A 22,816-nucleotide genomic window follows, 5' to 3' on the forward strand; every position below is an offset into this window, starting at 1 on the left:
CTCTTCCCCATCTCTCACATACACACACACACACACACACACACACACACACACACACACACACACACACACACACACACACACACACACACACACACACACACACAGATCAGGACATGTCCCCCACTTCACTCCACTCTTCCCCCTCATACACACACACACACACACACACACACACACACACACACACACACACACACAGATCAGGACATGTCCCCCACTTCACTCCACTCTTCCCCCTCATACACACACACACACACACACACACACACACACACACACACACACACACAGATCAGGACATGTCCCCCACTTCACTCCACTCTTCCCCCTCTCTCTCTCACACACACACACACACACACACACACACACACACACACACACACACACACACACACACACACACAGATCAGGACATGTCCCCCACTTCACTCCATTCTTCCCCCTCTCTCTCTCACACACACACACACACACACACACACACACACACACACACACACACACACACACACACACACACACACACACACAGAGAGATCAGGACATGTCTCCCACTTCACTCCACTCTTCCCCATCTCTCACACACACACACACACACACAGACACAGACACACACACACACACACACACACACACACACACACACACACACACACACACACACACACACACACACACACACACACACACAGATCAGGACACTTCACTCCGCTCTTCCCAATCACCATGGCTCCCTTGAAGTATCCCTTAGAACAGGCATGCATGTTAAGGCATTTTCTACAAACATGTCCATGTCCTCCCTAAACTGAAATGTAAAGGAAGGGATCCTTGGCACTGAGGTACTCTTCTTTCCCTGGACCAGTGGTCAGGAACTACCATGCATACTGTCTCAGCAATAGCGATGTTACAGTTGTGTTATCTTTAGTGGACTGTTCTATGGTGTCCTTGACATCGCCCACACTGAGGTGTGTGAATGGCGGAGACTATGCTTCTCAGGTAATTGTCCCTATGATCCTGATTTTTTTATTACAATATTTCGTCTAGTCCACTGTTTTAATATTCTCTCTCAGCCAACCTGTGCCTTTAAGGACTGGCCCCGACAGTGTTGTAGCCCCAGGCCAGACTTTACATACACACTAGGCAAGACTTTACATACACACTATGACACACTATGCTCTACCTCCAATTGATGATACTGATTCCATTTTCATTTTGAGGCCATCTCACTTTAGAGCTTCTGATTTTTATTGAACAATGATATTCATTTATATTCATTGATGTTTGCATGCTTGTTCATGAAATATGACCTGTTGTTCTTCATTTGATAGTCATATCAATGTTCATTGTCTATGCTATTAGAGCCCCCCTTATGAGCTTACCTAAGTACTAGTTTTGAGTCTTTGCTACAGTGCAATATCAAATCTGTTTGTGGATAATACAATGTAAAAATACACTCTGTTACTTAAGAGAGGTGGCAATTCAACCATGATCATCTTAGGTGATGTCGTTTGTGGCGCTGTTAAACTCTATTTAATTAAACACAAATGTGTTTCTGTTATTTAGCCCAGCCCCACTGATTGGCATGGGGTGGTACAAATAATAGAAACATTGTCAGCACAACGCAATATAATTTTACAGCACTACAAACTATAGCTTCTATAATACACACACAGTTTATGCTCTCTGATGAGTTTAAACTAATACAGAATATTATAACCTTCAAAAAGCAAAGATTTATTGCAGGACTGGTATATTAGACTGCACTACTTTCAGCTATAAATACTTGGTCATGTTATATCTAGCCATTTCTTCCAGCTTATTTTCATGAGGGGTGAAACAAAGACTTCTCAAACAAGCGCTTTGTTCATTTTGTCTGTTTACACAGGTCTGCAGATCAGGCCTCCGGGGAGGCGGATCGTCTAGCTTGCCACCCATCGACCACCGACATACCGACCGATTAATCTCACTGCTTATCAGATACTGTTTAAACCAAAACATTAATAGCAGACTATATTTCACCTGACGTCAGCGTTATGTCTTACATATCTGGCTGGTTATCAAAGATGTTCCTGAACCATTGCAACATTGAAATAAAATATTGAGATACTCTACTGAGGACTCGAACGCATGTCTTCTTATAACAGTACCTGTAATAGTGGAGACTTGCAATTTAGAGATTACAACTTTTCTGAATCACAGAAAACAATGACAGCAAGTTGGCTGCTATTTAGTCATATGATATGTGTTGGTGGTTTCTTCATTTACTTCAAAAATACAGCAGAGGAGTGTCCCTGATTGAAGAAGTTATGTAGGCTATCTTATTGCACACAATAAATGAAGACTGTCAACTCATTTTGAATAGGCTGCTGTTTTAATAAACTTAAAGTGTACAATGTGCTGTATGCTCATAGTTATAATAATAAGTGTTGGGGCTGAATAATCTGCCATTTCTTGGGTGGGGGTCTGCTACTGTTGAGCAGTTGCCTGAAATAATTCAATCCTATTTCCATATAGTTAGACTTTTCAACAAATTCACCTGCAGGAGATGGTGGACTAATGGGGAACTAAGTTACTCCAGGTATCATAATTAGAAAAAAGTTGATTTGACTATTTCTCTTTAAAAACTTCTAAAACAGGGAGTTTCTATTAAATATGCCTTGTGTGAAGTCTACAACATTTAAATTCTGTAATGGTAATTTGGGTTATTTTTAGTGTTGTTAAATGCAAATGTCAAAAAGCGGAGATTAGGTTTTTTTTTTGCATACGGCCTCCAGACAGCGAGGGTGTCATGGAGTTTTGAAAGCGACAACAAATATTGTTTTTTTTTCTTTTAATATATTATATTATAGTGGAGTTTACATTCTCCACGAAAGTAAAGGGAATATTCAGCGAATGTCCAATCTCAAAATATCTTCACCGCGGTAGGACACAGACGGTGAAATAAACTACACGCGAGCGTAGTGTTGCGGCATGGGAGCAATGCGTGACCAGCGTTAGTCACGTGATAAGCAATATTAATTGATGGCTAACCGGGGAACTTGAGACAGCCAGGACAGAGCAACAGGTTTGCTCACCCACTAAAAACTGTTCAGCGGCAAAACACCCACAAACAATACGAATTTTAGTCATGTTCCAAGAAGAGACAATACAATACAACAATGGTTACGAGCAAGTGGTCTATATGACACAGGAAGATGAGTGGGACAGAGACCTTCTGCTGGATCCTGCATGGGAGAAGCAACAGAGAAAGGTTTGTTTCCGATCGGATGAACTCTTTTGGTTCGGCACCTGTAGCCCATCACACAATTTGCTTACAAAATGTTGTAGCCTAGGGTACCGTAAATAAGAATGACAATTTTTTTTTTAAAAATCATTTTAATTATCTTTAATTCAGCCCCATACAATGGGATTGGTTGTCCCTATACTTGTTTATACTTATTTTTGAAAATATGTTTCGAAATAGGATGATGTTTTTAACCCGGAAATACTCTTAAGGACACTGTTTTAGTATAGCCTAGTTAAAAGTGTCTTCTTCAGAAATAAAAAATGGATGATAAACCTAAAACAGACTATTTATCAATCCTGAACCAGCACTATTCCATATAGTGCCATGCTTTTTTTGTTTGAGGTGTTTCTGAATTATTTATTTCAGGTACTACTTTGGTACTTAAGTTTGAAATCATCATACAAGTGATTGTACCAATGGATGTCTGTCACAAGTGACAAAGACCTTCAAATCTTCCGCAGCTTGCTTGTTCTGTCTCTTATTGTCTCTCTCTGTCTCTGTCTTTAAATATGTATATATATATATATATATATATATATATATATATATATATATATATATATATACATATATACATATATATATATATATATATGACCATATTCTTTTTATTGTATCATTTTGCTTTTGTAACCTCCCGATAAAAGCAGTCTGCCAGTTAGCTTGTGTGATGATCTTTCCCTGCTCCCCTACTGACACACACACACACACACATACACATTTAAGAAAGATATATATACATATATATAAACCCTCAGGAGACACAATGGTTGATTTGTTACTGAAGACCCCTCTCACATTCAGGATATTCTTGGATCAGATGACACTGACTAAAATTAAACTGTATACAGTACGGAGAGTGCTTCGGGGTTGTCCAGAACAAGTTGTTTAACCCATTGAGGAGTACAATCAGAAGTGTGTGATTAGAACATTCTGTATTTTGTCATCGCAGTGAATTGTAGAAAGATTTTTTCATGTTCTCTCTACATGGCTCTGCATTTTCCCACAGCTAACATGAAACTCTAGAACAAAGACGGAGGGAATTCTAAAAGGACAGGAAAAAACTCACTTGGGCAGACCATTGTTAAAATGACTCACTCCTCATAGAGTTAAACAAGTGTTTTTTTAAGTAGTGTATGGGAGCTGAGAAATCAGGGCTTATTCATTACTATCAAAACACTTTGTATACCTGGCTATATCTTTAAATGAGAATTGGGTGATGTTAGGAACCAAAATAATGATGTTTACAGAGAAATACAGTGATTTAATTGATTGATGAATGGATGTTCCTCCACTGCTTGCTTCTTTTGCCCTAGAGTATTAACTATTTTTTTTGTAAAATAGTCAATCTCAGTGATTTCATCTTTAGTAGATTGGCGATGGGTAAATCAAGCCCAATAGCATCCCCATGCTAGAGCAGGGACTGACGAGTATAGAGCTGGAGAGGTATAATGGGAATGGTGTCACATTTCATTGGGTCAAGGTGTATGGCCACTGAGCACAGTGACGAGCCAAACATAGTACGTGCTGAAAGGAGGCTTTGATCCAGTCATAAAATCTATATTTAGGAACCACAATACCTTTCGATTGAAATCACACAGTGGAAGTGCACGTAGGTTCAAGTTAACATCTAAAAGTTTGAATGACTGCAGAAAATAGTAGGTTTCATTTGGGTAACCAGAGGCCAGCAGGTCAAATACACAGCTTCTTGTTGTTCAGCTCTTCATGCTGGCTTCTTTTTTTATCTGAGTTGACTGTCACTTTTATTTTGATCCAATGTCCGTCATCCCCTTCCTCACCCTTGCACCCCTAAAGCGCCCCTTTGGACGGGGATGGAGACACACAGGAGTTCGACTAGGGCTCTCATGCTTCCTCATCCTGCCTCTTCAAACACTCACATGGCTGTTGTCATGGCAATTCATTTTATTCTGAAGTGATTTCATATATTTGAGTTGCAGTGTAACTGCTGTATTGTTCTGATAGTTTATGGACAATTAAGTATATAAACAAATTGAAATATTAAGCTATATTCGATTGCAAATCTTTATCTTGTTTGCCTAATGGAATGGAATAGAATTGTAGAACAGTTTGGAACAGATTTAATACCCAAAAATACTGTCTGAAGTTGGGCTAAGTAATGATTGAACACCTGCTAAGAGCTATCCCAATATGCTTTGTTGTCTAGCTCTCCAGCTGTTGTTCTGAATATAGTATAGTGTGGTGGATGGAGAACATTCAGATGTCGACCAATGGCCAGTGAATTGCCTGTTTGCAATGTGTCAGGTGGACCATCAATCATCTGTGGGGTGCTATTGGCAGGGGGACATATTTAGCTGCACTTGATGACAGAGACTTGGCACGGTTTGTATAGTTGTTGTAGCTATGTGTTATTACTCTGGTCATTTCTTGGTACCGGCACTTTTGTCTTCAGAGCATGATTGCGTGAGAGTAGCATGGAAGCATTGTGTGTGCTACATAACAGAACACTTTTAGTCAACTGAAGAGCAATGCTCAGGGGCCTCATCCAACTGTTGTCAAATTGACTAGATCTTTCCCCCCCATATCACTGTGTGCTTCAACACCTTTGGGTCTGTCTGCATCATACTGTGTATGGGTGTAATGAAGTTAGCTAGAGATCTCAGTGGCATAACAAATGTTTCTTGCTGACACAATGAGTGCTATGGCTAAAACATTTTTCTCTTTCAAAAGTCAATTTTTCCATATGCAAACTTACAAATGTCACCTTATAGTACATTTTGTTACTAATATTTAGTATAGTATGTATATTTATTTACTAATACATAAACATGGTAAATTATTTCCTTCTTTTCTTTTCTTTAAGACTTTTACTGCTTGGTGCAACTCCCACCTGAGGAAAGCGGGGACTCAGATAGAGAACATCGAGGAGGACTTCCGGAATGGCCTCAAACTTATGCTCCTACTGGAGGTTATCTCTGGTACTGCTGCCATTAACTGGCTGGATTTATTTTCAGTAAATCTTAGTCACTTCTGCAGATTGTAAGAGATGGCTTTTCTGTTTACAGGGGAGAGGCTACCTAAGCCTGACAGAGGAAAAATGCGCTTTCACAAAATAGCCAATGTTAACAAAGCATTGGAGTACATCACCAGTAAAGGAGTGAAGCTGGTCTCCATCGGAGCAGAGGGTAGGACTTCTTCATTTTGAGATGCTCATATGTTTGACCACAGATGGTGAAATCGAAAAGGAACATGCATGTGTGTTCATTTAGGCAATAACCCCTAATTGTGTTGTGGAGTTTGTACACAGTAACATTATGATTAATCTCACGGCGAAGTAGCATCAGTGGCGGTTCTAACTTGAATTGTACCCTGGGCGGCTAGCGTAGCCTGCCTATCTCACAAACTAGAATGAAGGGAACCACTCCGACTAGGGTAACTGACCCTCAGGGTGACGTAATATTGACAATGACATGCACATAAGGGATAGAAAACGCAAATGTCACCATGACGATTTTTAATGTGCAGGCACCCCGTGGCTGCCCATGTAGCCCATACCTCATTATGTTGTATTTGAAATATTTTATCATAAGTAAAATGATTGCTGTATTTATCCTATAGAAATTGTGGATGGAAATTTGAAGATGACTTTGGGTATGATCTGGACCATCATCCTACGCTTTGCCATCCAGGATATTTCAGTGGAAGGTAAGAAAAGTAGTGGTTGCATAACAGAATGAAACTGTTCAATGATGTGTCATTTGTGCTAACAAAATATAAAATATCTCCATTTTAGAAACATCTGCTAAGGAGGGTCTCCTCCTCTGGTGTCAGAGGAAAACCGCCCCTTATCGGAATGTTAATGTTCAGAACTTTCATTGCAGGTTAGTGTGATTTTCATCTTTTCAGTATTATCATCTTTAAATATTTGCCCCATTGAAAAAAATCAAGTCAGTGGTGCTAAAAGAAAAATCTACTCTGCTTTTAATTATTTTTTGGCTATGAAGTTATCACTGTCCCTTTCTTATGCTGATCAGAATATAATGATGCAGGGACTCTATTATAGCTTAACTGAATAGTCACTCTGTCACTATTAATATGAATATGTTTAGCAATGGAAACCTTAAATTGTATTGACGCCTATTTTTCTTCTGTGACTGCGAAGCTGGAAGGATGGCCTGGCCTTGTGTGCTCTGATCCATAGACATCGCCCTGATCTCATTGACTACGCAAAACTCAATAAGGTCTTTGGTCAGCTACAAGCTCACATGCATGGAAGAAGCTACTGCTAAATGCTATGAGTTTGGACCTAAAAGTAGTGAGCTAACTACCTAACACCAACAACACAACAGTCAGCAGTCATTTAAGATTCCTAGCATAGCTCTGGGAATAAAATGAAGGGAGAGGAAGACAGCTGTCCGTAGGTTGGGGGAAGCTGCAGAGAGACCTTCTTGCTGGCTCTGGAATAGGAGGGAGGAGATAAGCTGGGGACCAGGAGAAGATGGGCAGTGACTGGCCATCACTGCCGACCCGCCAACTCGAGGGCGTTGTGATTCAGGGTCGAAACGTCCAATGAAAGTTGGTCACCACCTGATGACATCTTCTCCTGGTCGAAAGCTACAGTCACTTCCTAAGTGACTGAAGGAGTTAGCACTTCATTGTGTATATAATAGTAAGATTCCTAGCATATTAAAGCAGCACTAAGGAGTTTTTGGCTTGGAGCTCCCCCTAGCGGCGAAACCTGTTGAAATTTGCTTTCCTCGTTTATGACAAACTAGCGAGTCAACAACTTTGCTAACACAGTCAAACATCAAGCAAGTGCAAGACAAGAAAAAGCAGGACAGCAAATAAACTACTTACTAATCCAGCAGAAAGATGTCTAGCTCTGTATCGAAATCGCTACCCGATCCTAGTCGCGCATGCTCAGACACAAAGGACCGGGCGGCTCCAGAAATCCTACACACCGCAGTAATTTCCCTACAGACCCCCGATGGCAATGGCGGAGAGGCCATTCTCCATATTAAAAGTAATTGTAGTGGCACAATTTTTTTCAAGCTGTTATTTTAAGGTAGAATTGTTACATAGTGTTACTTTAACTGGTGTCTTTTGGTGATATAGTTGGAGATATTGTGCTGCGAATTTCTACAATAGATTGAGTTCATTTTTTGTCTCGAAATCCTACACAAAATAGCCCATTATGACAAAGTCAAAACAGGTTTTTAGACTTTTGTGCTAATTTATTAAAAATCTAAATGTAAAATATCATATGTACACAAGTGAGCACAAACACCGAATGGACAAAAAGTGCATGGGCTTACAATCCTTGACTGTACCTTTAATTACATATAAATTAAGCCGTGTTTATTTTAGAAGGGTGTTAACTGATAATTTTCAGTTCTTAACATGTTAACAGTATTTATGAATGTGTGTGCATGTACTGCATTTTTGTGTGTCTGTAACTATTTGGACATGTTTGGATATATATTGCGTGTTTGTTGTCTCAAATTGGACTTGCTCTTCTGCATCTTGGTCTAACTCATGTCCATCTCAGACACTCATGGTGGATATGTTTTGGCCCCTATATAGGATGATCCACTGGGTAACCTGAATTTGGCTCTTGAGGTGGCTGAAAAGCATCTAGATATCCCCAAAATGCTGGACGCTGAAGGTACCAACATATTGCCTTTTTGTTTTCTTGCAGTCATGTCAGAGAAATCAGAACTCAGTGGATAAACACCTAATCAAACATAAACAGAACATCTAAAAATGGGCTTCATTATGTGTTAAAGATCTGGATGCCCCTTGCATTGAGTGAGAGTAATAGAAACATTATGGTCTAATAATCTCAGAATCTTTTTTTATGGCTTTTATATACAGGGTCTGTATATCATAAAGGATGAGAAATGATCTTTGGGCACCAGCTTTCATAGACTAACATATCCAAAGAAATTCAACTTCAAATAGACTACCCATCATTGACTTGGATAAAGTGATGTTGTACATACTAGCACTGAGGCAGTGGAAGTTACACTCCTCCAGGTCTTTCTAAAGTTAGCAAGAGCCTTAGAACCTTCAGCCCAAAAGAAGTTTCCTTTTACATTTTCATTTTTTAAACGACCCTCCACTTCTTCATTAGTTTAGTCAAACCTTCTTACTATCCTGCTCCGTCACCTTCTCTCTCCATCATGATATAGCACATGCTCATATTCACTTCACTAGGCATGTTTTCTTCAAAAGAACCTTTTTCCCGTCTGTATTGTTCTTTTCATTCCTCTCCTTCACCCTGTCCATCTCCTTAACTCTAGACATTGTCAACAGCCCTAAGCCGGACGAGAGAGCTATGATGACCTATGTCTCATGCTTCTATCATGCATTTGCTGGAGCGGAACAGGTAAAAAATTTTATACAACATGGCGGATATTACTTCAACATAATCATGTAGTTGTGTTTTGACTGTTACCACCTTATCTCGTATCTAGTGAAGTAGAATACCAGTTGGTCCTTTGTGTTAAAGATGCTCTTCGTGATGCAGGAATTTCTCCCTGTGGAAGTCCACCCCTCCTTTAAGTATGTGCATAGAAGTAATACTGGGCAGATACCGATGCCCCATACAAGTAATACTGGGCAGATACCGATGCCCATGTCTTCATTTCTGGAGCCCAGGAGAGGCTGGCATCGACTTTTTTCAGCTTTCATGTTGGCTACTTTTTAAACTTGGAGCAAAAAGGAGACTGCCTCAACAAGCAACCAAGGAGTTCACCCAGCTTGCTTTCATTATGTAGTGTTGTCTGTATATGAACCCATTTTCCTATGAACCCATTTTCCAAATGTGTGACGACTCTTGTAACTGAAAACAAGTTAGTTATGACTTAATTATGACTTAACCCTATTAAAGTAATGAGATCACATCTCCTGTTGCCATGAGTTGGCCATAGTTGATTGTGCTGATGTTATGTGTTCAGGCAGAGACTGCAGCTAACAGGATCTGCAAGGTGTTGGGAGTGAACCAGGAGAATGAGAAGCTGATGGAGGAGTATGAGAGGCTGGCCAGTGAGGTAACAGACATTTGATTTACTGTTGCAAACAGAGAGGAAGTAACACTGATCAAATTGGTTCTTTGGAGTTTTAATTGAGTATTCAACAACAGAGCTTGACCAATCTCTTTGTGTAGCTGCTAGAGTGGATCAATCGTACTACGCCCTGGCTCGAGAATAAGGCCCCAGAAAAGACTATGATGGCCATGAGGCGAAAGCTGGAGGACTTCCGTGACTATCGCCGTATGCACAAGCCCCCCAAAGTCCAAGAGAAGTGCCAGCTGGAGATCAACTTCAACACGCTCCAGACCAAACTCCGCATCAGCAACCGACCAGCTTATATGCCATCCGAGGGGAAGATGGTGTCGGTGAGACACGCCCTCTGCATTCAACAACTCTGTTTGCAATTTTCTATTGTGTTGTCTTCCACTCACTTTCATTTGATATGAAGCACCTTTATCAGTTTTTAATCAGTCAGGTTCAAACGTTAGATATTACTGAAGAATAGAAGAAGCTCCACAATATTGCAATAGCTTTTAGGGGGAGAGTAGAATAGAATTCATGCTGATGTTAGAGTTGAAATCGCGCCGTCAACTTGGGGAAAGATAAATTCCAGATTCAATCCAATCGTGTGCTTCACCAGAAATGCCCTTTTGGCAGCTATTACTGTTACAGTGTAGAGGAAAAGGTTATTTGGGATATATGGATTTATGTCATTTTCTCTCAGCAGCTATAATATCATTTTGCATTTTATAAATATTGTTGGTAAACCCAAGGAAGTCACAGGTGGGATCAGGTTGGTTGCTGGATAGAGGGCAGGGGCAAGGAGACAGGTGCTCAGTGTGGACCATAGCAGGCCAGGAACGGAATGGACCTGTGGTGAAGTAGGTAGACTAGAAGAAACAAGGATGAGAATTAATGGTGGACAGTCATCTACTGGAAATGAAGACGGCAGATTGCCTAGCTCATCTACAAAATGGCCAAGTTGACCTAGTGGACAATAAATAACCACCAGAATGGTGCCGTTTCCATATTAGTATGATATTCAAATGAGTGTGAACTTCCAGTCACTGGAGACGAGAAAGCCTTGAGCTCCAATGTCCAGAAGCAGCAGGCAGACTGCATGTCATCATCAGCTGCCTGTCAACTGTTATTTCTCTGGGTTAGGATATCACCACCTCATGGAAGGGCCTGGAGCAGGCAGAGAAGGGCTATGAGGAATGGCTGCTCACCGAGATCCGTCGACTTGAGCGACTAGACCATCTGGCAGAAAAATTCCGGCAGAAATCCGCCACCCATGAAACATGGTCTGAAGGTGATAGACAGCACATAACAATAATACTACAACCACTACTAATACTGCCAATAATAATATTAATAATATGGATTTCATGTCATAGGTAAGGACCTCCTGCTGCTGCAGAGGGACTATGAGACCGCTTCATTGACTCAGGTGCGAGCTCTTCTGAGGAGGCATGAAGCTTTTGAGAGTGACCTGGCTGCCCATCAAGACCGTGTGGAGCAGATTGCTGCCATTGCACAGGAGCTCAAGTGAGGACCACACTGGCCTTTACTACCTCAGTCTTACTCTACTCTACTCTACTCTACTCTACTCTACTCTACTACCTCAGTCTACTCTACTCTACTCTACTCTACTTTACTCTACTCTACTCTCCTCTCTACTTTACTACCTCAGTCTCACTCTACTCTACTCTAGTCTAGTTTACTCTACTCTACTCATCTCTATTATTATTATTATTATTATTGTGTGTCCAACTCCACACGTGTTAGACCTATGGCTATATGGCTACCTATATGGCTACCTGTTAGATGAAGGTCCGTGAATGATCTACGACTCCGAGAGGCTTGGGAAAGCCCACAGGCCTGGGTTGGAACGTGTCACCTACTGCAAATGTCAGGGAGTTTGGTTGCACCAGCACAGGGCAGGAGGAGGGCAAGAGGAGGGCAAGAGGAATGCATGAGAGCCATCCTCTCCCCGTCTCCTCTAGTCCATGAAGGTTGAGCTGAAGTAGTGGGAAAACATTTTGCCACGTTTGAGCCAGACGATCCACTCCCATTGGCACCTCCTGGTTGTGTACCAAGAACAATACGTTGCAATACATGTTTTATAACAATGTCAAAAGATCTCAGCCCTGGTATGCTAAGCTGATTATAGGCTAGCTCTTAAATCTGTTTTAACTCCATGATATTGGTGTATAGGGACAAAAATACAGACAGACTATTATTAAATCTGTCTGGATACTGAGGTGACCTTCCCTGGCTAGTCTTTGGCTCAGGGGCTGTAGAGTGATAGATGAGCCTGGTGAAGGGGTGGGGGGGGCAGTATTTCACAGCACCCCAGGTATTCACCCGCGAGCCGGAGTGGTGACCTTGACATGTCAGCGTGCTTGTTTTAGGTGAACAGTGACCTCAGCACAGGACTGGGCATACAGAGTTCCCTCCTGGATTCTCTCCAGCTTCCATCCTTGTGTCTCCCTCTCTGTTCAGTGGCAGTGTCTCATGTGCCTCCCCCTCAACTAAGTGGCTGCCTCTGACGTCAGCTCTGTTGGAGGAACGTAGAGAGCCAAGTTGAAGGTCAGGGATTTTGTCATGAGGGACAACAGAAGTATGGAAAAAGAGGGGGGGGGGGGGGGGGGTAGGTAGAGTTTATTTAGGGGTATATATTTGTTAGCCAGCTATCCTACACATGCTGTTAGCAATACAATACCTAGCCAGGATTCCCCACTAAGTTCACCTCTGTGATTGGATGCCTGTTAGCACACACAGTGGAGCAGGGAGGAGTGCAGAGGTGACAGCACCGCTCCTTATGTCTCTGTCACTCTCTTTAGGCGTGCTCTCATTAGTCATCCACATGCCATCTTCTCTGTGATAAGAGGGTGAATGACATTAAACTGGATATTTATATTGTTGTGTTGGCAGCTGAACTTTGAACATGAGGTGATTGTTTCTAGGAACATATGAGGTCATCTGTTTGTACATGAGAAGTAGGTGGAAGGTCATATAATGTAGGCAAAGGTGTCTTGCTGCCCAGAAACTGATTCCTGCGTCTTAAACTCCTTTACACTTTACTCTGTTGTTAGTGTCTTTGATGTCACTGCGTATGTGTTTTTAACAGTATAGAATGTAGAAATATTATGTGTCTAGAATATGCATTAAACACTTTTAAAAGACAAAACTCAACTAAATCAAGGGCTAACAGTTGAGCATTTCACATGCCAGTCATTGTTGCTTCCCTGGAGGGACATAAAGTACCATTCATTAATTTCTTTCCAGATCACATTGATTGTGCTTGAGTTGTTAGTGGGTCATTCAATGCCACCTCAAAGGGTTTACAGACACAATCACAGAAAGACAGTAAATGAAACAAATACTACCAATCTACTAAAACGATGTACAGATGCCACAAGTGCACACATTTTGGACCACATTTGTTATGTTTGCAATATTTGCCACCTCAAAATCGGCTAAGCTTACAGTCTATATCCAATATGGTTTTAAAAGCCTAGATCTGGCAAACTTGCTGTCAAGTGTAATGCTCTACACACCTAACAGGCTTCGTTCTCTGAATGTGACCAAGGTTCTATCTAGTTGCAAAGTCATTAGGAGGCTTTGCCCTTTTTAAAATCTAAGACTTTTGATTGGTGAAAATGTCTGATATGTTACTAGATAACAATAAACTGATATTGGTGGGTGTTAAAAATAGAACTAAGTTCAACTTGAATTAATGCTCCACTCCCCAGTTAACCATTCGTCTGGCAAACCATAGCAAGCAATATCAAATGTACCTCTCCAGCAGTGCGTGGTCAATGTGATTGCCATCCTTGAGTTCCCTCTGTGTACCTCTCCATGGCCACTGATGAGGAGGTGCAGACTCCCTCTGTGTACCTCTCCATGGCCACTGATGAGGAGGTGCAAGGGAGAACAAAATGACAGCTGACATAGTCAAGACATTAGGATTACTTTTGAGGGTTTATATTTTACAGTTGTCATTTTCTGTTTGGTCTTTTAATAATCATTAGTCTGTACTAATGTGTATTTCCCTTAGAATTTCCCAAAGATATAATTTACATTTATGAATGTTTTTTGTGTGCATTTTTGTGTTTTCTGCATAGTGAGCTTGACTACCATGATTCTGCAACTATAAATGAACGCTGCCAGAAGATATGTGACCAATGGGATCAGCTGGGTACTCTCACCCAGAAGAGAAGAGAAGCCCTGGAGGTAAGGACTGATCACAGCTGACGAGACATGAGTAGGAACTGAGAGACCCACGCACATGACTCCCTTAATTTGGCCCTCTGGAAATGAATGTTCTCATCTGCTAACATAAAGGTTCATTACCTCAGCAGCTAGTTGTACTCTCTTTGTAAGTAAGTTAATATGCGAGTCAGATGGTGTGTTCAGAACTGTAACTTTCATTTTCAAATTAGAAAGTTATCAGGTTTGTTCCATCCCCCCTTACATTTCAACTCCACCGTATGTGCAGTGTGTGGAATGGGATGTGTTAGTATTGTCTTAGCTCAGGTGCTGTTCTGATCTCCCTGTGTTGTGTATAATTACAATTCATCAGTACATTTCTGTGAGATAATCATGAGTCTGTCAGTAGACCCCTGTACAGTTGTGTCCACACAGGCCTTTTGCATCATTCAAAAGAAGCTTGCAAAAATGGGCCTCGGGTGATCTTTGGGCCATATTCTGTCATTTTTGTAATTCAGCATAAATGCGCAGACAAAACTGTATCTACATTCCTGGTATTTGCTCAAACCCCACATGACCAGACATCATTCATTATTGCTGCCCCACCAGGATCTTGCAAGGGTTTGTTGTGATTGTTGTGGCCAAAAGTGCTGCAGGAATTCTCAAAAATTTTGGATGAAATTACTCTGATTTTGATGATAAAATGTTTATAATAAAAAGCAATTACAAACTAGACGTAGATATAGTCATGTGTAAAATGACCACCGCATAAAGTTAGAGAATGAGCACAAATTAAGTGAAACTAGGAAATAAAAATAGTATTTGAAAATACAGACAATAATAATAATATACATTTCTGTATACGAGTAATTTATCCCTGTAAAGACTGGCACGTCCAATGTTAGCCAGATATTAGCCAATGTTATCAGACCTTTTAACAAATAGTAATTTACATATATTATATTTTTGTCCCATATTTGATTCATCAGGCTTTTATGGCAATTTATTGATCACAAAGATTGATCATTGCTTTTGGAACATTTTAGAATGGAATTCTTTTTTACAACTTGTTTTATTTCGCCTTGTCGTTGGCAAAAAAAAAGAAGCCTTTTTTTTTTTTCGCTCAATACAGCAGCCCCTAGTGGTCAAATGATGCAAACTGTATTTCAGTTCAGTTATACCATCTAATCATTTCACAGTAATAGTTAAACATTTCCTGAAATTCATTCCTATGTCTCTGTCATCCTGAATCCACATATCTGTCTCCTGCCCAAACAGTGTTTGTATGTTTGTAAAATTACACCCTTTGTTTTAACTTTACTTCTGGTAACTATGTTTTATTGTGTAAGTATTGTGACATTATCAAATGTATGTTTATTAACCAAATATTTCTCTATCTCATGCTCTGTAAAGCACCTTGAGAGAATGTTATTGTTTTGGCGCAGTATTAATACAATTGAATTGAATTGAATGTACAGTACAGTAATGGCCATTCTGTTTTGGCCAATCCTGAAAATAATCTGTATGTGCTATATGTATTCTCTCAGAGAACAGAGAAGCTGCTTGAGACCATTGACCAGCTGTTCCTTGAGTATTCCAAGAGGTCAGCGCCATTTAACAACTGGTTGGACGGTGCCATAGAGGATCTGCAAGACATGTTCATGGTGCACAGTATTGATGAGATTCAGGTACAGCATCTGTCTCCCTCAAGGCTCTCTATCGGCCATAGAAAGCGTGTCACAAGTCAATCTATAGAATGTATATTACAATGGGATTCTAAAGAAGTGCGTCAGTTGTTCAGTCAATGCAGACATTTTGAATTTAAATTAAAACATAATCGTGTATACACATAGTTTTGAATCATAGTTTTTGGTGGTTGTATTTATTCTCCACACAGTATGACAATGGCAAGGCAATGCTTGAGAAATGTTTGGAACAGCCCAAAACCCTTTTTTTGCTTTGTCGTGGGGTATTGTGTGTAGAGTTTTTGAGGGGAAAATCAATTTTAAGAAGAATCTGAAACATCCTGATCATTTGAATTTGAAGTTATTATATAATTGCCTTGCCTGTGCTTTCTTCTGCAGAGTTTATTGTCCGCCCATGATCAGTTCAAGGCTACGCTGCCTGAGGCAGACGGCGAGCGCCAGGCCATATTGGGCATTTACACTGAAGTTCAGAAGATTGCACAGAGTTATGGCATCTCTGTCAATCTTACCAACCCATACAGCGACATCACCCCGGCTGATATCGGGGTGAAATGGGACAAGGTACTCGCCCCTGTTCTGACTGCATGTCTGACCGTTATATGTATTTATGATGAAGTCAGTCATTACATCCAGTTGATATTTGAGGTCGGTTTGGCATTTATGTATAAAATGGGAATTAAAGCAGTGCACAGTCAATTATGACATAATTATGTTGAACAAACAAACTAGCTAACTGTATAAAAGAACACATACATGTATATGGATGAACAGACATCTCTATTTGTGTCACTACATTACCATACTGGTACAGTAACTCAACCTCACCTCTGGGGACAGGGCTGCTGTTGTATAGACAAGCACAGTCTATCAGACCCAATCTATTCTACATCTAATTTGGGTTTGGTAATACCAGACAAGGATGTTTGTACAGCCTGATAGGTTGGCAAGGAAAGGAATTATCAACTATCGGAGACAGTCAAAGTGATGAACAACCAAGGATCCAGGTTTATTCTTTCAATGATGCGCACCAGAGGTTGGCATGCAAGGGGGGGGGGATCTCTAAATGCTAATTATTACTTGGGAGTCACCGGGTCTTGGACCCCATTTGTTCACAAACACAGGGGTGTCATGATCAAAGACTCAAGATCTCTACATGAGGCTGAGGAAAGCTCAGAGACATGTGGTCAGACTCAGAATACACAAGAGAAGCTTTCCACTTCTCATGTGTTCTAAATAACACTAAAAATTACCACTAGGAATGAGATATATTGAATTATTGACTATGGAATATATTTATTAAACTAACTCTCAAATTCCGGTCCCTTCAGCGGCTAACCAATCACTGTGCAGTTCCTCACAACTCATGAAACACTTGACCTCCCAGAGGTCTGACCTCTATCCCGTAGAACACTTATGGAATATGAGGGGCGACAGTGGTACAGGAGGTAGAGAAGTCGTTTAATAATCAGAAGGTTGCTAGTTCGATTCCCTGTCGAAACGTCCTTGAGCAAGACACTGAACCCCTAATTGCTCCTGATGTGCAGTGTGCCATCAGTGTAAATGTAAAATGTGTATACATTGTAAGTCACACATATGTAAGTCGCTTTGGATAAAAGCGTCTGCTAAATGACTAAATGTAAATGTAAATCCTGGATAAAAAATGTCCTCCGATGCTCTAGTGCGGATGAACTGAAAGTTTCGTGGCTAAAACTCAAAAGGACTTTTGATTGGTCAATGGGACTAACCATAGGATTCATTTTAATTCTTCAATTCTTATTTTTTGATGATTGTGGTATTGAACAGGTGAAGAAGTCAGTCCCTCAGAGGGATGGTTCCTTACAGGAAGAGGTCAATCGTCAGCACGCCAATGAGCGAATGAGGCGTCAGTTTGCTGCCCAGGCCAACGTCATTGGACCCTGGATTCAGTCCAAAATGGAGGTTAGACTTTATTCAATAGGAAAACCTCCTGTTAGGTTTTAAATGTTATCATTTATATACTTTTAGTGAACATTTTCTCCCAATAAAACAGTGTATATGTTGTGTATACTCTTTAGGAAATTTCTCGCAGTTCCGTTGATCTTGGAGGCACTCTGGAAGACCAGATGAGTCATATGAAACAGTATGAATCAGTCATCATCAACTACAAACCTAATATTGACAAGCTAGAGGGAGATCACCAGCTTATTCAAGAGTCTCTCATTTTTGACAACAAACATACCAATTTCACAATGGAGGTACGGTGTTTAGAAAATACTGCTGTTCATTAAGTCATACAATTGAAATAACCTATTTTAACATTTAGAGAAGTAATGCCTGTGAAATTTGAAGGGTTTTCTGTTTGCAAACAAAAATGAATTGACATGCTGTATGGAAGCCAAAATATGAAGTTTACGCCTACAATGTTAACTGGTAGCAACTAGCTGCTGGTTACATAGCAGTAGTGCCAAATGAACAAGGTGATTTTATTTGGATGGACTACAGCGTTGATCTTGAGGCTGTCATATCCGTCAGACTTTACACAAATGAATGACTGATGGTTGCCTCATCACTTGAAAGTGCCGTGTGTCAACTCACAACAAGTCTACTCACAATACAGTGAAAACAGACACTAGCATTGTTGGTTGCCTCTGTATGTCTGACCACATTGGTGTCCAAACAAATACATTCTCAGTAAGTCAGCAGTTACTGGATTCTGGATTTGGAATGGAAGGTGAACATGTCATTGGCCAGTTCCATTGGCGTGCATGTATCTGTCATGTCTACAGTTAACCTATGATGATGATGATGATGATGAAAACTTGACCCTGTGCCCTCCTGTTTGTGCCAATGTGTAGCACATCCGTGTGGGCTGGGAAGTCGTCCTCACTACCATTGCCAGGACCATAAATGAAGTGGAAACACAGATCCTAACTCGTGATGCCAAGGGCATCAGCCAGCAACAGCTCAACGAGTTCCGTTCATCATTCACTCACTTTGACCGGGTACAGTTCTTCACCTTATTTTTATACAATGCACTTTGTATGTGTATATAGTATAGTATGGCATGTTATAGGATTTAATTATAGAAATGACATAGTAGTAAGTTTGGTCTTTTGGTCTTGGCAGACTAGATCTTATTGAGAATGCAGTAGGCTCAGAATAAGGAAGGGGGGGTGGGACGACGACGACGACAACGACACACACCAGTCAGCACCCCTTAGACCTTCCTGACTGTACAAATGAATTTTGGTCTTGGTTTTAGGAGAGCCATATAGAAAAAGACTTGGTTTTAGGAGAGCCATATAGAAAAAGACGTGTGCCAATGGAAGTCAAGTTTGCTGAACGTGGTTGTACTGTTAATAGTTCCAAACAACTGACCCCGAGTGATATGTCTTGATTTAATTGAATTGAATTGAATTGAATTGAATTGAATTGAATTGAATTGAATTTAATAGGCTGTTGCAGGTTTAGTTGCATCCATGGGAAGAGATGCCTGATCTGAGTGACATTTATCATTGATCTGGTATTTCATGAAATTTAATACATCTTTATCTTTACTTAACTTATAAAAAATCAGTGACTGATAACTTAATGATAAACAGCAACCATCCATTCACAACTTACCAAGAACACAGTTTACTAGTTAGATTAGCTTGTATATACTTTTATTAATATATTTTCCCTTTATAACATTTATATTCAAACCATAACATCACTATTTTAGGCTTAAATCGACAAAAAAAAAAACGGGTCATGCAGTTGAAAAGAGAAGGCTAAAATTTTGGTAAAATGCTTGTTACAGATTAAAAGTCAAGGTAAAATGCTTGTTACAGAGTAAAATTCAAGGTTACATTATGGATTTGAGAGGGCTATGATCTTAGCAACTGGTTGGGTTGAAGTCACCATTATGGAGAGGCCTAGCGAATAGGGTTAAGTGGTATTAATGTGCCAGTGAAGGGCATGAATGTTCAAAGTGTGTGAGGTGTGGCTTTTCATCTTGACATGTAGCTTCAAGAGAAACCAATGATACAGGATAATTTTTGGCCATGCATGCACTATGTACACGTTTAATTAAAAAGTAAGTGTTTAAATGTAAATGGTTGGCAATTTTTGCAGCTAGACAGTGGATATTAGTTTTTCACTTAATTAGGCCCATTTGTGGAACATTTCAATAACGTGAAAATACATTAAAATATCAAGTGTTTGATTGTATGAATAGTTGAAATTTAGCATTAGAATATCTATATAATATTTAATCATGTGGTATATTTGACTTGTCTTACCCAAATTGCCATACAGTGTACCCAAATTGCCATATGGTGTAGCCACAACACAGCTGGCACAACAGAGGATCAAAGCCATGCAAATATGCTTTTCATTGTTGGCCCATCAATACATATGGGTAGGGTGTGGGCTCAGGATGTAAAGCCTACGGTCACGGACTTCGGGCGACACAGAGGATGGGGTGGTGATAACAGGTTTATTGGGAGAGCCAAGCCAGGGAAATAACGGGTTAACAAAGAGAACAGGATACTAAAACACAACAGATCTGAGTCCAGTGGATAATGTCCAAACAGGCAAAGCACAGAAGATTAATGTCCATAAACGGGAAAATGCACAGAAGTTAAATCTACAAACTACGGGGGAAAAACAAATGATCACGTGAGGCCGGATATTAATATTGCACATTCCTGGCAATTTAACAGATTAAGACTGTTTTGACATGACCAGGCAACACTGAGCTGTCATGACCAGTCAAGAAAATATTAAACCGGATGAATCACTATCTTACTAAATGAATGCTTGGAAGGTATATTCACAAGTGAAGGGCAAAAATGTCATCATAATAATCATTCAGCCTGTGTTGATAGGTCAGGTGTGTGTGTGCTGGTTCTGAGTATTGTGGTGCCCTAAGCGAACGCACATTTAATGACAACACAACCCTTTCTTAACAACCCTTACATAACAATCATAATGTATCAATAGGCTAATCTTAAGAAACTCCTCTCCTCTCCTCTCTCCTCTCCTCTCCTCTCCTCTCCCTGCAGAAGAAGAAAGGTGGCATGGAAACGGATGACTTCAGGGCCTGTTTGATCTCTATGGGTTACGACCTGGTAGGTGCAGCACACAGTATGATCTGACAAGATAAAAATCATAACACCATAGTCCTAATCAATGGTAGAATTCCTTTCTCAAATCATGGTGAGGTTATAATTCAAGCAGTGACAAGCTCCTGGTTCTACATAGAGTGAGATAATGGAGAATACCTTTTTAAGGAATGAAGCAGGCATTGCAGCATGTTTTCATACTCATAAATTAGGATATGTTATATTATAGCTAATTTCAAACTCCTAGTTCTCCAGAAAAATAGATAGATAGATAGATAATATGTCCTTGCAGGCCTGTCATAAACACATCTTGGACCTAACAGTCATTCACTTTCTTGTTTTTTATTATTGACATAAATATCTGAAATGTATCTGGTACTTTTGTGTCTATGACTTCAACAGTGATGTAATTTACAGATTATCTTTGAACAAGCTGAGTACGTTAGAGTAAGCAGACTCATTGTTTAATGTGTCCAATGGTTCAACAGTGATGTAATTTACAGATTATTAACAAGCTGAGTACGTTAGAGTAAGCAGACTCATTGTTTAATATGTCCAATGGTTCCATGCAGGGTGAAGCGGAGTTTGCACGCATCATGTGCCTGGTAGACCCCAATGGCAAAGGCCTAGTGACTTTCCAGGCCTTTGTGGATTTCATGACACGGGAGACGGCAGAGACAGACACAGCAGAGCAGGTCGTGGCCTCATTCAAGATTTTGGCTGCAGATAAGGTAAGAGCCAGATCAGGGTCGATGAAGTCAGATACGTCTGGAATACATTCTAGCTTTGAAGGTACAGGATCTGCTGGATCTTCTCTGGTTTGAGATGCTATCTGGGCTATTCATCATTGCTTTTGGAGAGGAGGCGAACTGTCTGTACATAGGGAGTGTTCACCATGTAAAATACATTGACAAAATATTTGTATTCCTTTGCCTTTAGTGGTCAAGTGTGCACACATGTGTACAGTGTGAATAACAACACAAAGACATGCTTTTAAGAATATTTGATATACAGTGTACACTACATTTAATGTGTGTGTTTGCCTGTCACTGTCTCCGCTCCTCTTCATTCTGTTTAATGTGTGTTTGCCTGTCCCTCTCTCCACAGCCCTTCATTCTTCTGGAGGAGCTGCGCAGAGAGCTTCCTCCAGAGCAGGCGGAGTATTGCATCATGCGCATGCCACCCTACAACGGGCCTGACGGGCCGCCGGGGGCACTGGACTACTCAGCTTTCTCCAGCGCTTTGTACGGGGAGAGTGACCTCTAATCACTACCCTCAGCAGGGCTCTCTCTCTCTCTCAAGAAAAAAATCTGACCAGAATTTGACCTTAGTATTGTCAGAATTTCTTTTGTTTCAATAGCTGTTCCAGTTATGTTGACACTGACATTGAATCAGTCCGAGATTGTAGTAAATTTGAAAGCAATTTGAAAGAATAATGAGGATCTAATCAATAAATATGTTACAGAGTTGTGTTTATTGAATGGTTGATTCATTCGTGCATTCATTTAT

The 22,816-nt window shown here is 40.4% G+C and overlaps 1 protein-coding gene across 1 annotated transcript; it reads left to right on the forward strand.

Annotated features, from left to right (window-relative positions):
• The first annotated feature begins 2,710 nt into the window (after positions 1–2,710).
• Positions 2,711–22,788, forward strand: LOC105888795 (alpha-actinin-2). The gene is made up of 21 exons (XM_012814536.3): positions 2,711–3,250; positions 6,129–6,243; positions 6,331–6,450; positions 6,884–6,970; positions 7,059–7,146; positions 7,428–7,506; positions 8,849–8,930; positions 9,568–9,653; positions 10,225–10,317; positions 10,434–10,664; positions 11,464–11,611; positions 11,697–11,847; positions 14,430–14,538; positions 16,062–16,202; positions 16,599–16,781; positions 18,024–18,158; positions 18,275–18,454; positions 19,055–19,201; positions 21,248–21,313; positions 21,880–22,038; positions 22,415–22,788. Exons 1-21 carry the CDS (start codon positions 3,128–3,130, stop codon positions 22,571–22,573), a joined length of 2,682 nt encoding a protein of 893 aa, XP_012669990.1. The 5' UTR covers positions 2,711–3,127; the 3' UTR covers positions 22,574–22,788.
• Positions 22,789–22,816: the final 28 nt, after the last annotated feature.

Source organism: Clupea harengus, chromosome 23, assembly GCF_900700415.2.
Source record: "Clupea harengus chromosome 23, Ch_v2.0.2, whole genome shotgun sequence".
In the NCBI taxonomy this organism is placed as follows: domain Eukaryota; kingdom Metazoa; phylum Chordata; class Actinopteri; order Clupeiformes; family Clupeidae; genus Clupea; species Clupea harengus.

What these genes read in the sequence shown, in the direction of transcription:
- LOC105888795 (XM_012814536.3), top strand. Translation starts at nt 3,128, where the DNA reads ATGTTCCAAGAAGAGACAATACAATACAACAATGGTTACGAGCAAGTG. An exon ending in GGTCTCCATCGGAGCAGAGG is followed by an intron (nt 6,451 to 6,883) that starts GTAGGACTTCTT and finishes TTTATCCTATAG; the next exon opens with AAATTGTGGATGGAAATTTG. An exon ending in CAAAATGCTGGACGCTGAAG is followed by an intron (nt 8,931 to 9,567) that starts GTACCAACATAT and finishes CCTTAACTCTAG; the next exon opens with ACATTGTCAACAGCCCTAAG.